This window comes from Ursus americanus, chromosome 34, assembly GCF_024610735.1.
Source record: "Ursus americanus isolate L20-20 chromosome 34, mUrsAme1.1.p, whole genome shotgun sequence".
In the NCBI taxonomy this organism is placed as follows: Eukaryota; Metazoa; Chordata; class Mammalia; order Carnivora; family Ursidae; genus Ursus; species Ursus americanus.
This window is the reverse complement of record NC_142160.1, coordinates 13014157-13028136: the sequence shown is the minus strand read 5'-3', so window position 1 is coordinate 13028136 and position 13980 is coordinate 13014157. Positions and strand designations below refer to the sequence as shown.

Genomic DNA, 13980 nt, shown 5'->3' with positions numbered 1-13980 from the left:
AAATTTAATCACGTATGTATAGGGAATCCACAGACATGGAAATTCCAGACAGTGAGGCAACATGATGCTTCTGTGAGCTAAGGAGAGGGGTAGGGGTCTGAGGATGCAAAAGGGAGAAAGACCATTAACAAGAAGGTGAGAGGAGATGTTTGGAGTCAAAGGTTTCCCTATGACACGGTAAGTTTCTTGGGTAAAGGGGACTCTGTTACACAGCTTTCTTCCTGATGTAAGCGACAATTGAGGGGGGAGATAAACAGCTTTTCCAGAATCTGCTGGGTTTTGATTGCTTTTCACAGAAAAAAATGTTCCTGCCAAAGTGGCCCTACTTGTGGGTGGCCTGCCCTTGGCCCTTACATAGAGAAGGTACAAATAAATACAGAAGTATTGGTGACATGATATTTATGGTTGCAAACATATTGTTGAAGCTGCATGATCCAGTTTCCTTCTACTCTTGCTGACCTTAGAGATTCATTATTTTAGATTTAGATATCAGAATGTTGAGGTTAAAAACTCTTAAAACTCATCTCATCCAGGGGCGCCTGGGTGGCACAGCAGTTAAGCGTCTGCCTTCGGCTCAGGGCGTGATCCCAGCGTTCTGGGATCAAGCCCCACATCAGGCTTCTCCGCTAGGAGCCTGCTTCTTCCTCTCCCACTCCCCCTGCTTGTGTTCCCTCTCTCGCTGGCTGTCTCTGTGAAAGTAAATAACTAAAATCTTAAAAAAAGAAAAAAGAACATTGAGCTTTAAAAAAAAATTATCTCATCCAATTTTTTCCTTTTTAAAAAGATCTTTTTAAATGAACTTTTAATTTTAGAATAGTTTTAGATGGATAGAAAAATTGTGAAGATTGTACAGCACAAAGAGTTCCCATATATCCCCACACCTAGTTTTCCATATAATTAACATCTTACAGTAGTTGGTACGTTTGCTACAATTAATGAACCAAATAGAGTTTATGTTTTATTCAATCTATGTTGGTTTTTAACTAATGTACTTTATCTGTTCTAGAATCCCATCTAAGATACTATGTGAATGTATTTGTCATGTCTCCTTGGGCTCCTCTCAGTTATAGCAGTTTCTCAGACTTTCCCTTTTTTGTTGTTTCTAATGACTTTGCCAGTTTTGAGTGTAGTAGTTAGGGAATTCGTACACTGTCCTTCATTGGAATTGGCCTGATATTTTTCTCATAATTACATTGGAGAAGACCACCACAGAAGTAAAGTACTGTTCTCATCAGATTGTATCAAGTATACATATTATTAACATGACTTATCATCTTTGATGTTAACCTTGAGTCTCTGGCAGAGGTAGTGTTTGTCGGTTTCTCATCTGTAAAGTTACTCTGTTTTCTCCTCTTTCTAGGCTGTACTCTTTGGAAGGAAGTTGCTATGTGCAGCCCATACCACTCTCCTTTTTTATTTTATTTTATTTTATTTTATTTTATTTTATTTTATTTTATTTATTTTAAAGATTTTATTTATTTATTTGACAGAGGTAGAGACAGCCAGCGAGAGAGAGAACACAAGCAGGGGGAGTGGGAGAGGAAGAAGCAGGCTCATAGCAGAGGAGCCTGATGTGGGGCTCGATCCCATAATGCCGGGATCACGCCCTGACCCGAAGGCAGACGCTTAACCGCTGTGCCACCCAGGCGCCCCAACCCACTCACCTTTTTTAAAAAGAGAAATTGTTGGGGTGTCTGGGTGGCTCAGTAGCTTAAGTGTCTGACTTTGGGTCAGGTCATGATCCCAGGGCCTGGGATTGAGCCTCATGTTGAGCCCCATGTTGGGATCCCTGCTCAGTGAGGAACCTGCTTCTCCCTCTCCCTCAGTCCCTTCTCCCCTCATGCTTTCTCTGTTTCTTAAATAAATAAATAAATAAATAAATAAATAAATAAATAAAATCTTTTAAAAAAGAGAGAAATTGTAGCTCAGAATGATAAAGCAATTTGCCCTAGGCCTTAGCATTAATCATACTTAGTTCAAGGTATGATTTGGGCCACAGTAAGAGGATTACTTAATGTATAGCAGTTTTTTTTATTTATTTATTTGCCAGAGAGGGAGCACGCACAAGCAGGGGGAGCAGCAGGCAGTGGGAGAAGCAGACTCCCTGCTGAGCAGGGAGCCTGATGTGGGACTCAATCCCAGGACCCTGGGATCATAACCTGAGCCGAAGGCAGACACTTAACCGACTGAGCCACCCAGGCGTCCCTAGTAGTTTTTTTTAAAGCTAATTAATGTGATTCAACGAATTTTATTTTACTTTAATTTACATGTAAAATTAAGGTTAAGGCAGTGGATTTAGTACATACTAAATCTAGCTTCCCTAGCCTCCAACAACCCCTCTACTCAAAACATATAGAATTATTAGTAATGCATTTTTTTCAAATTCGCCCCACCCCTGCACACACATAGCTGAACTCAAAATGAATAAAGGAAAATGTATACTTGTTGGAAACTAGGAAGCAACTAGTTCAAAGAGCGGGAGCAGAAGTTTCACTGGGACTAGAAACTTATACTGAAAGCCAGCCCCTAAATATTGCCATCCACACAGGAGAGTCGAGTCCTGAATCTTTGAAACATGGTCCAGAAGAGGACAAGAGGTGCATGCGCAGAGGTTTGTGTCTTCTTGGGCTCCTGGATTCCTTGGTTCTTGAAGATGGCCACTGTGGATGGGGGGCAAGAGAAACCCTCCAAATGCTGGGTCCCACTCCAGGGTCCCAGATGCTCAGTTCTGACGGTGGTGCTGTAGACAGCAGATGGGCACATCTAAATAGCTAACTTCCCCCTTGGTAATTAGCAGTAGACAACTGCACCCACAAAGCAAGATTCTACCTACCACTGATGAAGATGCTCTCCTCGACCAAAATGAGGCAGGCTCCTCTGATTGCAGAGTGATGCTATGCGGTCCGAGAAGCAACGATGAATAAAGAGAGCAGTAAAACATGGAACATGGTTTTAAAAAGTACTTTTCATAACCTAACAAGTATAACAATATTTGTGTTTGGAAACAAGCTGGAAATAAAACACTTCATAATAACTTGGAAGTCATTGTTACCAGATTCAACTTGTCCGTGCATCTGATGAGCAGTAAGCCAATGTCCGAGACGCTGGTTTTGAAGCAAAGAGAGCTTTATTATCAGAAGGGCAGCCCAAAAGGAAGGCAAGGGATGATTCTCAAAGCTGTCTTGCCCTGTGGAGCCCAGGGGCAGCTTATATATGTTTGGGGAAGGAGGTGGATACCTGAGAGGAGACTGAGGGGTTTCTTGAAAACTTTAAGGGGGCGGGGCTTGAAACAACCTAGAGCCCTGTGTTCTTCTGGACCATGAGGCACCCTTCAGAACTGGTTCTATCAGGAACATTAGATAATTTCAAGACAAATGTTACCCTCCAGTCCCCATTAAGTTTGTACAATCGGTGCATAAACAGAGAGTAGAGGTAAAAAGGCCAAGTCAATGACTGTGCGTGAGGTTAAGGGGTGCATAAGTAGGGAACAAAACAGAACGTGGAGCTAAGTTAATAGCACAACTAAACAACTACAGTTCTGCTTATGCTTTCAAAACGGCTCCGGGAACCAAGTGTCCGGCCTCATCAGGATGCAGAGGAAGTTACTGTGTGCCAAGGTCCCGTCTTTTCCAATAGAGAATAGAGATACTGATTAACTTTGACTTTGTCAGCATATTGTAAGTGTAAGAATGTATGCTAAGCGTAAACAAAATGCGTAACTTCCAAACTGGAAAGTGAAAAGAAAGAAGCCGAAAAAATTGATCTATTTAATGAAAGCAGAAAGAAGAAAAACAATAAGAATGAAGAGCAAAAGTAAATAAATAAATAAATAAAATATAAAGATGGTAGAAATTAACCCAAATACATCAATAATTATAATACATAGATGCAGGTTATTCTCACTTCTCTTAATATTGAATACAAAAATCTCTCAGTTTGGGATTAAACAGTGAAATTCGTAAGAGGGTAGATCTTAAAAGTTCTCTTCCCAAGAAAAAAATGCGTAAGTATGTATGGTAACTTGTTAACTAGACTTGTAGCGATCATTTTGCAGTAAATACAAATACCGAATCATTATGTTTTACACCTGGAACTAATATAAGGTTATATGGCAATTATACTTCAATTTAAAAAACATAATAATTATATGCTATTTATAGATATGCCTTAAAAGGATTTGGAGTGATCAAAATGAAAGGAGAGAAACTGATATACTAACAAATTTGATGTAACAATATTAATATTGAAAAATGTTAACATTAAGAGAATTCTAATAGGGTATTAAGCAAGAAATTGTGTAGAGAAAAAGAAAGATAACACATAATAATAGGAGGTGCCATTGAGAGACAAAGAGGAGGGGGGTATCTGGCTGGCTCAGTGGGTAGAGCATACGACTCCTGCTCTTGGGGTCATGAGTTCAAACCCCACGTTGGAGGCAGAATTTAATTAAAAAAAAGAGAGAGACAAAGAGGAATATCTCTCTTAGAGACTGATAGAAAAGGAGCCAAATCATGATGAATCATGAAAGTAGGAAATAGGCACTCTCTTGTTCTCTAATTCAAGATCCGTGGTTCAGTTTGCTTTATAATGGAGGCCACATATTTCCCCTGTATTTCCTAAGTACATATTTTCAGTTCTCCAAACCACCACATGTTTTCTCATCTCTGAGCTTCACACACCCTTTGCTCTCTACCCAGATCTCTCCCCCACGCCACAAGCGACACAAGCGTTTGAGCGCTGGGGCTGGGCCCTTTTCTCTATTGCAACACAGTGCTCGGCACACAATTTGCTTCTCGAGTGCTTAAATCAACGCAAAAATGAGATATGCAAGAAGGAAATGTGATCACAGATGGGGGGTTTAATTTGAGCTGAGGAGATGATTTCAGAGAGGAAGTGACCTTTAAGAAAAATCTTGGAGAAAGAATAAGGGCAAAGGTTGCTCCGGGTAAAGGTAAGGGGGTGAACAAATGCCCTGAGGCTACAGAGAGGCTGACCTGGCAGGGAATTTTGAGTAGTTAAATTTAGAGTATCTGGAGCATATGTGTGTGTGTGTGTGTGTGTGTGTGTGTGTGAACGAAGGAGGGAGAAATGAAGCTGAAAACAACAGTGGGGTCACTACATAGAGCCCGGGGGCCATGCTAAGGAGTGTACATTTTGCCCTGCAGGTGGGATGTATCCATGGAAGATGCTTAAACAGTATGACGATCATGGGAGCTGTTAGAGCTCTTTGCTGACTATTTCCAGTGTTTCCTACTTCAAAGCCTCTATCAGGATTGTACTTCTCTCCCTGCCTTGAAGTTAGGCATGGCCGCAGACCTTACAGTGACGAATGCTAATGAATGAATGTGACATGTGCCACTTTTGGGCAGAAACCCTAAGAGACGCTATCTGATTTGTCATTGAGCATTTTCCTGCCTGAGCTGCTATGGAAGCATGAGCCTTTGTCTCCGAGTGAGAATGACACTGAGAAGATCCTCAGCTCATTTGTCACAGACACAAATAAGACCTAAACCGTTGTTTGGAGACACGGAGACATAGTGGTTGTTATTGTAGCATAACCGTGCCTGTTTGGGCTATTATAGGTTTTTTGTTTTGTTTTGTCTTGTTTTGTCTTGTCTTGTTTCAGATGTAACACTTGTTAGACTTGAAGCCAGGAGAAAAATTCGGAAACCATTTCCAACGGGCTATCGGCAGGAGAGAAGGTGAAGACTCGTCTGAGCCTGAGGATAAGGACTGCATTAATTTTACTCATTTATGGGTTTCTGGTATCTGGCTCCGTTCCTGAAATGAAAAAGGGGGTGTGGAATCATTGTTCTCATGCTTTCAAAAGGACTGTGTAGTATTCCCCCAATGGATCTGTTCAAGGCTTAATCCCTGGTACTTGTGAATATGACCTTATTTGGAAGTTGGGTCTTTGCAGATGTAATAAAATTAAGGATCTTGGGATGAGATTACCCTAGATTTAGGATGGGCTCTAAATATGGTGACAGGTATCCTTCTAAGAGGAAGGGGAGGAAGATTTGGCAAAGATACAGGACAAAGGCGGTGCGAAGCTGGGGACAGAGACTGGAGTCATGCGATCACAGGCCAAGGAATGCCAGGGATTGCCAGCAGCCATCACACAATAGAGAAGAGGTAAGAAATGCGTTCTCTATGAGCCTCCAGAAGGTACCAACACTAATGACACCTTGATTTTGGACTCCTGGCCTCTAGAACTGGAGGGCTCCGGTACGGAGAAATAGCAAACGTTTGAATTCTGTTCACAAAAGTATACGTTACAAAATTGCCGATAGCTTAGAGAAAAAGAGAGAAGGCTTTCCTTAAATCTGAAAAAACGAAACATTAAAGAACCACAGTGTTTCAACTTGAATGATATCCAGGTTTCCCCCGCCCCAGGCACATTATTAATTTGCTTCTTTACATCGGGGAGAGGATCTTCGACTAAGATGGAAATCAAACAGAAAGTCAGGGTGTCTCAGTCTGACAGAGTCCTTTTTCTAAGTCGGACCTAGTCTGACCCCTGACTCGGTACACTTTCCAAGTCGCACCCAGTCTGACCCAGGTAAGGTTTGTTTTCCAGGTCAGACTCGGTCCGACAGATGCCCGGGCCGGTTTCCTAGTCGGATCCAGACCCGGACTGGTTTCCAAGTCGGACCCAGGTCCGGACCGCTTTCGAAGTCGGACCCAGTCTGACTCGGGCCGGTCTCCACACTCAGTCCTGGAAGAAGAAATGCTCTGGGAGTCTGAAAGCGCCTCACAGAATCCGTGACGCTGGGATAGGAAGGCGACTGCCAGAGGCCTCCCCCCACCGCCCCCCCCAGAAGCAGTGAGCCGAAGGGCTCAACAGGTGGGTGCGCCGGCTGGCTCGTTGCTCCCCGGGCACGTGGTGGCGGTGGGGGACGGGCGTCGTGAGGGGCCGGGTAGGGGGGGGGGGTCTCTTCAGTTCCCGCTCCTGACATCAGGACTGTTAAAAGATAAACTGAGGCACACGTACAATATTAAGAATGTATTTGAGCAAACAGTGAGTCAAATCCAGCAGCCCCGAGCTGCCTAGCCACGAGCGCCCCACCCACAGCGGCTGCGGGGAGTTTCTTTTGGAGAAAAGGTGGAAGCAAAGTAAGGAAATTACTGATTGGCTACGACTTTTTTTTTTTTAACATTTTATTTATTTATTCGACAGAGATAGAGACAGCCAGCGAGAGAGGGAACACAAGCAGGGGGAGTGGGAGAGGAAGAAGCAGGCTCATAGCGGAGGAGCCTGATGTGGGGCTCGATCCCATAACGCTGGGATCACGCCCTGAGCCGAAGGCAGACGCTCAACCGCTGTGCCACCCAGGCGCCCCTGATTGGCTACGACTTTAAAACCTAGTTGGCTTGGTTGGTGTTTTGATTTTGCAACTTTGAGGCGGGGACAGATCGTCCTTTACTTCAGATGGGGTTCCATCTCCACAAACCCTTTGTAAGTTGAAATATCTTAAGTTGAAAATGCCTGGAGTACATCTAACCTAAGGAACACCAGAGCTTCGCCTAGGCCTCCTTCAACGTGCGCAGAGCACATGAACGGAGAGCTGGGCGAATTCATCTAACACGAAGCCCATTTTATAACCAAGTTTTGAAGATCTTATATAATTTATTGAATACTGCCCTGAAAATGAAAACCGGAATGGCTGAGTGGGTACAGAACAGTTGTAAGCCTCTCCGTTATTTACCCTGGTGATTGTGGGGACGCCTGGGGGCCGTAGCTCGCTGCCCCTCCCTGCCCGGCTCAGAGGGTGGGCACTGCATCTTGCTAAGCTGGGAAAAGATCCAAATTCGAAATTCGAGGCACTGTTTCTACTGAAGATATGTCGCTTTTGCACCATCCTAAAGGAGAAAAATCTTAAACCATGGTAGGTCAGGGACGGTCTGTATAGGCTGAGATTTTGGTGAGTTTATTAGGTAAGCTGCTAGGGCATTAAAGCCACGTCAATGTATGGCTTCCTTATTTGCCTAAGGGAAGGCAGGGTTCTCAGTGCTGGTCAGGTGTTCCTTACTGTCTGTTACAAATTCCCAAGCACAACCCTCTTCTCCATTCCCTATCTCTGTATTCTGCCTTCCCATAATCATAGCTATTTCTTGTGATTTCATTTTGCTTTGCTTTGTTTTTGTCCCCTGTGGGGTCAAGCTGGGTTTGTTCTGCAGAAATCATGAAGGCCCGATTCCCCTTCTTTAGAGCTCTGGGGTGAGTTAAATCTACAGATGTTTACGAGTGGTGACAATCCCCGTTGGCGGATGTAGGCACAATACTTTGGTTTGGGAATGGCCTATACTGAATGATGCCAGTCCAAGGAGAATTTCAGGAATTTGCTTTCATGTCGATCATTCATTTAAACACATACAAGAATGGCCCCCACTTTCTTTAGCTTTTATAAGCCCTTAGGAGGCCCAAATTCTCTTGTGTAGTCTGAGAACAATTTTTTTTTTTTTTTTGTTCTTTCATCTGGTGTGGCAGGGATGGGGGAGTGGAAGACAGTTGTTCAAAGGGAAGCTCTTTATTCATTCTGACTCTCAAATCTGTTTCATAGGAAATTTTCCATAGGAATTCTAAAAAGAGAAACAAACGGCTTAGGCCGAGAGCAACATTTGCTGTGTGAAACATTCCAGTGGCTCTGTCTGTGGCCAGCGGGGCAGCCAAGCCTACGGAATTTCAAGGAACGCAGCACTTTTTAAAATCCGAGCCCTATGTCTGGCCACAATGCTAATTGTTTCACAACAGCCACTTGGTATATAGTGTTATGGGGACTTCAATGGTTTCTTTTGTCTAAAAGAGGCTAACTCCTAGTGCTTATTCAAAAAGGTTACAATTAGAAAGGATACAGGAACAGAGCTTGAGAAAGTAATCGTGGGCACCAATATCCCCTTTCATTGTAAGTTGCTTCCTCTTCCCTGCTTCTGTAGTTGGGAGATGCCAAATGCTTGAATCGTCCTGGAGTTCTCTTTTCCTAGGGAAGGACGTGGTGTAACTGGGGGCAGCAGTTATCTGAAGGCCATAGTCTAAACAGCTGACACGGGGAACAGGCGTGTAAATAGAGGCTGGTGGTGATTTGAACAAAGCCCAAGCATGTCTGAGGTTAGCTTGATTTCCCAGAATCAACAGAACCTGGAAAAGAACCAAGCTGTGGAGGCTTTGTTCAGAAAGTTTTGCAGGATAAAGGCTAGTCAGACTTCAATAAAGCTCTTCGTTCAGGATTTTGAAACAAAACATTGAAAAAGAACAGAGGGTACTTCTATCTTGCCTTCCCACTGGCCAAGTTTTGAGTTCTGCGAGACGACTAGTGAGTTGGAAGAGATGTGGTCAGTCTCTTTGAACAACCCAAGAATCTCTTCCACCCTGGAACGTAGAACCCCCTGGGCTTGGATTTATTTCCATCGCCTAAGGCAAAAGCTGATAAGCTATTTTTTTCCTGATGTTTTCAATATAAATTGAAGGCAATGTTAAGTTGACACAGAAAGTATAGGTGACCTAAAAATGCCATACTAGAGGTGTGGCCATCCACCTTCCATTTCTAGCGGCCTTCTCCAGCACGGCCGGCCACCCAAGGAACTTTGAGTCTCATGTCCTTTTCTGTGCAATGGTGGTACTAAAAATACCAATTTTATTTTATTTTTTAAAGATTTTATTGTTAGAGAGATCACGAGCGGGGGTGGAGGGGGGTAGGGTGGGCAGAGGGAGAGGGAGAAGCAGATTCCCTGCAGAGTAGGGAGCCCGACGTGGGGCTCGACGTGGGGCCCTGGGATTATGACCTGAGCCAAAGGCAGGTGCGTAACCGACTGAGCCACCCAGGCATCCCTAAAAATACTAGTTTTAAAACAAGTCAAGTGAAAAACTGCCTGTAAATGTAAACTATGATGTTCTTGTGACTTTGTGTGTGTCTGTGCCCGAAATCCTATGGTCTCCCCCAACACATATATTCATCTGTGCAGAGCAGAGCACACATAGTAGGCACTCAATTAGCATTTGTTGAATAAAAGATTTTTTTTTTTGGTCAAAGTATCGTCGTTATGCTCTATAGCAGGAGCTGGCCAACTATAGCTCACAGGCCTCTTTTCCTAAATAAAGTTTTATTGGAACACAGCTACACCCAGTGTTGACTATGGTTGTTTTTTGGCTACCATAGCAGAGGTTAGTAGTTGTGACAGAGACCTCCTGGTCTGTAAAACCCCCATATTTACTAACTGGCCTTTTATGGAGAAAATTTGCTAACTGCTGCTCTCTCTCCAGACTTCTCTATTTTCCCATAAACCGTGGATCCATGAATGCTTCTAGAACCAATTGTGTTGAAGTCTGTTCCAGGGAGCACTCATTCTGTGAGCTGTTCCTTCCTGGTGTAGGAAGTTCGGAAAATAGAAATGAATAACGTACATGGTGAAGTTTGGCAGTTAAAAACAACTGTATAGTTTTGATTTGGTATTTTCAAGTTCATTTGACATTATTATTTATTATTATTGTTATTATTATTATTTTTAACCAATTACTGTTTTGTAGAAGGAAGCTGCCTCAGACACAGCTTAGAAATATGAATACCAGAATTCCTTTTGCATGCTAACTCCAGTAAATTGGAAGCAACTGCTCAATGCATTGCATTGAGAAGGGTCATGAGGTGCTGCCAAGGTACTGTGGGAGGAATATAGCAGCTGCTTACCTAGCTCAGCCATAGTATCTGTGCCAGCATCTGCCAGCACCTGTTTAGACCTTATTCAAACTATGTTACAGTGATGGTCTTTATGGTTTCTACATCTATCCCTGCTGCACATGAGGTGTGCCTTCAAAGATGCTCTTCTTGGGTGGCTTATGATCTGGTGGTGCGGAAATTTCACAAAGAGTTACAGGGAGAGTACTTCTCTTAATTGGTCATACAGATGCAAGCTTGATTACTATACATCATTCCGCTTCTGATATTCGCATTACACTTAGATGTCACACTTTTTGTAATTGTTCCACAGCTCTTCAGTATTCCGTTTGTTTGTCTGTTTTTTTCAGTCCTCATTCTTTTTGCATTTCACATTTTGAAGTTCCTGTTGACATTTGCACAAACCTAGAGGTTCTTTCCTCAGCTGTATCTGGTCTACAGACAAGCGCATTGAAGGCATTTTTCATTTCTGTTATGCTGGTTTTGATTGCTAGCATTTCTTTTTGATTCTTTTTTAGAATTTCCATCTCTCTGATTACCCATCTATTCTTGCCTGTTGTCAATTTTTTTCCATTAGAGCCCTGGGCATATTAATCACAGTGGTTTTAAATTCCCGGTCTCATAATAATAGACCTAATAATAGTTCTCATTCCTGGCATGTCTGAGTCTGGTTCTGATGTTTGTTCTGTCTCTTCAAACTGTTTTTTGCTTTAGCATGTTTTGTGCTTTTTTGTTAAAAGCCAGACATGGTGTACTGGTTAAAAAAAAACCCTCTAGTAAATAGACCTTTAGTAGTGTGGTGGTGTGGTGTGGGGGAGGAGGAGGTGTTTGATAGCCCTACAATTAGGTCTCAGTGTTCCAGAGCCAGTGCCTCTGCACTGTCAATTTCACACGTGCCTCTGCCTCCCCCACCCCTCCCAGTTAGGTGGGGTGGATGGGAGTGAGCTCTAGTTGGATAGCTCCCTTCCCAGAAATTGGTTAGGTTCTGATAAAAATCCCAGCAGGTCAGGCTCTCTTGAGAGCAGGTCTTGTTAAGAAAATTCTCTAGCGGGGCGCCTGGGTGGCACAGCGGTTGAGCGTCTGCCTTCGGCTCAGGGTGTGATCCCGGCGTTATGGGATCGAGCCCCACATCAGGCTCCTCTGCTATGAGCCTGCTTCTTCCTCTTCCACTCCCCCTGCTTGTGTTCCCTCTCTCGCTGGCTGTCTCTATCTCTGTCAAATAAATAAATAAAATCTTTAAAAAAAAAAAAAAAGAAAATTCTCTAGCATATTTCAAAATGGATCCTTTTCCCCTGCTGGAAGCATGAAAGGATTTTTCTCCAATAGTCACTGTCCACTTGTCAGCACTGAGCCTCCAGCAATTTGTCAGTTACATTTGAGGTTTCCTCCCCGGTATTGGTTTCATTGGAGGTTTCTGTTTTCCTAAGCTGTGATTCTCTGTATGTTCAGTTATTGATCTTCAGGTTATTTGGCTTTTAACTCATTGTTAGGCTGGAATGATAGTTTCCAAGCTCTTTACATGCCGATTGGTAACTGGAAGTCTACAGCATTCTGTATGCCTTCCTGGGTCCTAAAAACATAATAAAGCAGATTCCTTGTCAGACCTTGGGTATCAAGGAGACGTTATAAATTTATTTTTGGAAGCTCCATCTTTGCTCCAAACATGTAACAGTATAAAAAGAGAAAATGAAAGTAATACATACATTAACAAGAAAGAATAATATTTTCCCATACCAGAAACACAACAAAAAGAGCTATGGTTGCGTTTGGGGTTGGACCTGGCTGGGCTGTATGTCTGAAAGTAGATAGGAGCTTCTAGAAACTAGGGCTTGGAGTGAGGCTCCCCTAGTTAAGAAAGGAGACTGGAAAGCTCCTTAGCGTTGCTACATTATGAAACTTTGTGTCCAGGAAAGAAAGACACTGTACAAGTTCACAACCCCAAATGAGGCCGGCCTCAGACAGTGGCAGATCTTCATTATCTGCAGTACCATCAAGGGCATGCAGGGCCAGAGGAGATTACAAGTCCCCCACCAGAAGTGGGAGGCTGGCTGGAAGGCAAGGAAAGAGAGATTTCACCCAAGAGAACTTGGGGTGCAAATTCCAGAACATATGAAGAAATCTAGCCTATGACTGCCCACCATTGGAGACAAATTCACTTTAGGTACAATGAAAATAATAGAGAAATATGAAAAAGACTTTAAATATGTGTTTTTAGGATCCTTAGAGTGGTAAATGAAATAAGGACTTCCAGGGGCACCTGGGCGACTCAGTTGTTAAGCATCTGCTTTCGGCTCAGGGAGTGATCCCGGAGTCCTGGGATCAAGCCCCACATCAGGCTCCTCTGCTGGGAGCCTGCTTCTTCCTCTCCCACTCCCCCTGCTTGTGTTCCCTCTCTCGCTGGCTGTCTCTCTCTCTGTCAAATAAATAAAATCTTAAAAAAAAAAAAAAGAAAGAAGGGCTTCCATAAAAAGAGCAAGAATTAACCAAACAAAAATAAGCAGAAATGAAATGAAGAAGTATATGTGAAATAGAGCCACTTACGTATCTTGTGCATGAAAAATGTAGGCTGAAATAAGCACGCAGTAGGTTGCATCAACGTTCTCCTGACACATATGAAGAAAAATACTGTGCTTTCAGTAATTGCATAAGAAATTCGCCAAGAAATGGGGCGCCTGGGTGGCTCAGTCAGTTAAGCTCTCTGCCTTCGGCTCAGGTCATGATCCCAGGATTGGGCTCCCTGCTCAGCGGGCAGTCTGCTTCTCCCTCTGCCACTCCTCCTGCTCATGCTCTTGCGCTCTGTCTCTCTCGCTCAAATAAATAAATAAATAAATATATAAAATCTTTTTAAAAAATGTTAAAAAAAAAAAAGAAATTCTCCAAGAATGTAGTAGAGAGAGAGAAGAGGAAAAAATACATGGAGAAATAGGGGAAGGACATAGAAGATAGATCAAGAAGCTTACATCCAACAGGAAGTTCAGAAGAAAGGAAGGAGGGTGAGAAACAATATTCAGAGAGAGACTAAGGACTTTTCACATTTAAAGTCACAAACCCTCACATGTAAATGAACACAAAGGATAATGAAGAGGATAAATAGAAATAGATGCACATGGACACAGAATGGTAATATTGTGGAACTCGAAGCACGGAGAGAAAAGTCTTAAAAACCACAAGAGAGACAGAATGCCTGCTAATAAAAACCTGTTAGATGAACAACAGGCTTATTACCTGCTGATGCCAGGTTATAACAAAGTAACACTTTCAAGGTGCTGATAGCAAGTAAGTGCAAAAATTGAATTCGAAATCCAAATAA

The 13980-nt window shown here is 43.0% G+C and overlaps 1 protein-coding gene across 3 annotated transcripts in view; it reads left to right on the top strand.

The window, feature by feature from the left end:
- Nucleotides 1–13980, top strand: part of CEMIP2 (cell migration inducing hyaluronidase 2) — a 125402-nt gene that overhangs the window by 86990 nt on the left and 24432 nt on the right. Inside the window, exon 23 of one of the 3 annotated variants that reach the window (XM_087858783.1) lies at nucleotides 5627–6903. The exons of 1 other annotated variant lie outside the window; for it this stretch is intronic. In XM_087858783.1, the coding sequence (XP_087714909.1) occupies nucleotides 5627–5642 (16 nt within the window). In that variant the 3' untranslated portion in view covers nucleotides 5643–6903. Of the gene's footprint in view, nucleotides 1–5626; nucleotides 6904–13980 lie in introns of those variants that run through there. One more of the 3 variants, XM_045772616.2, reaches the window with a different exon arrangement.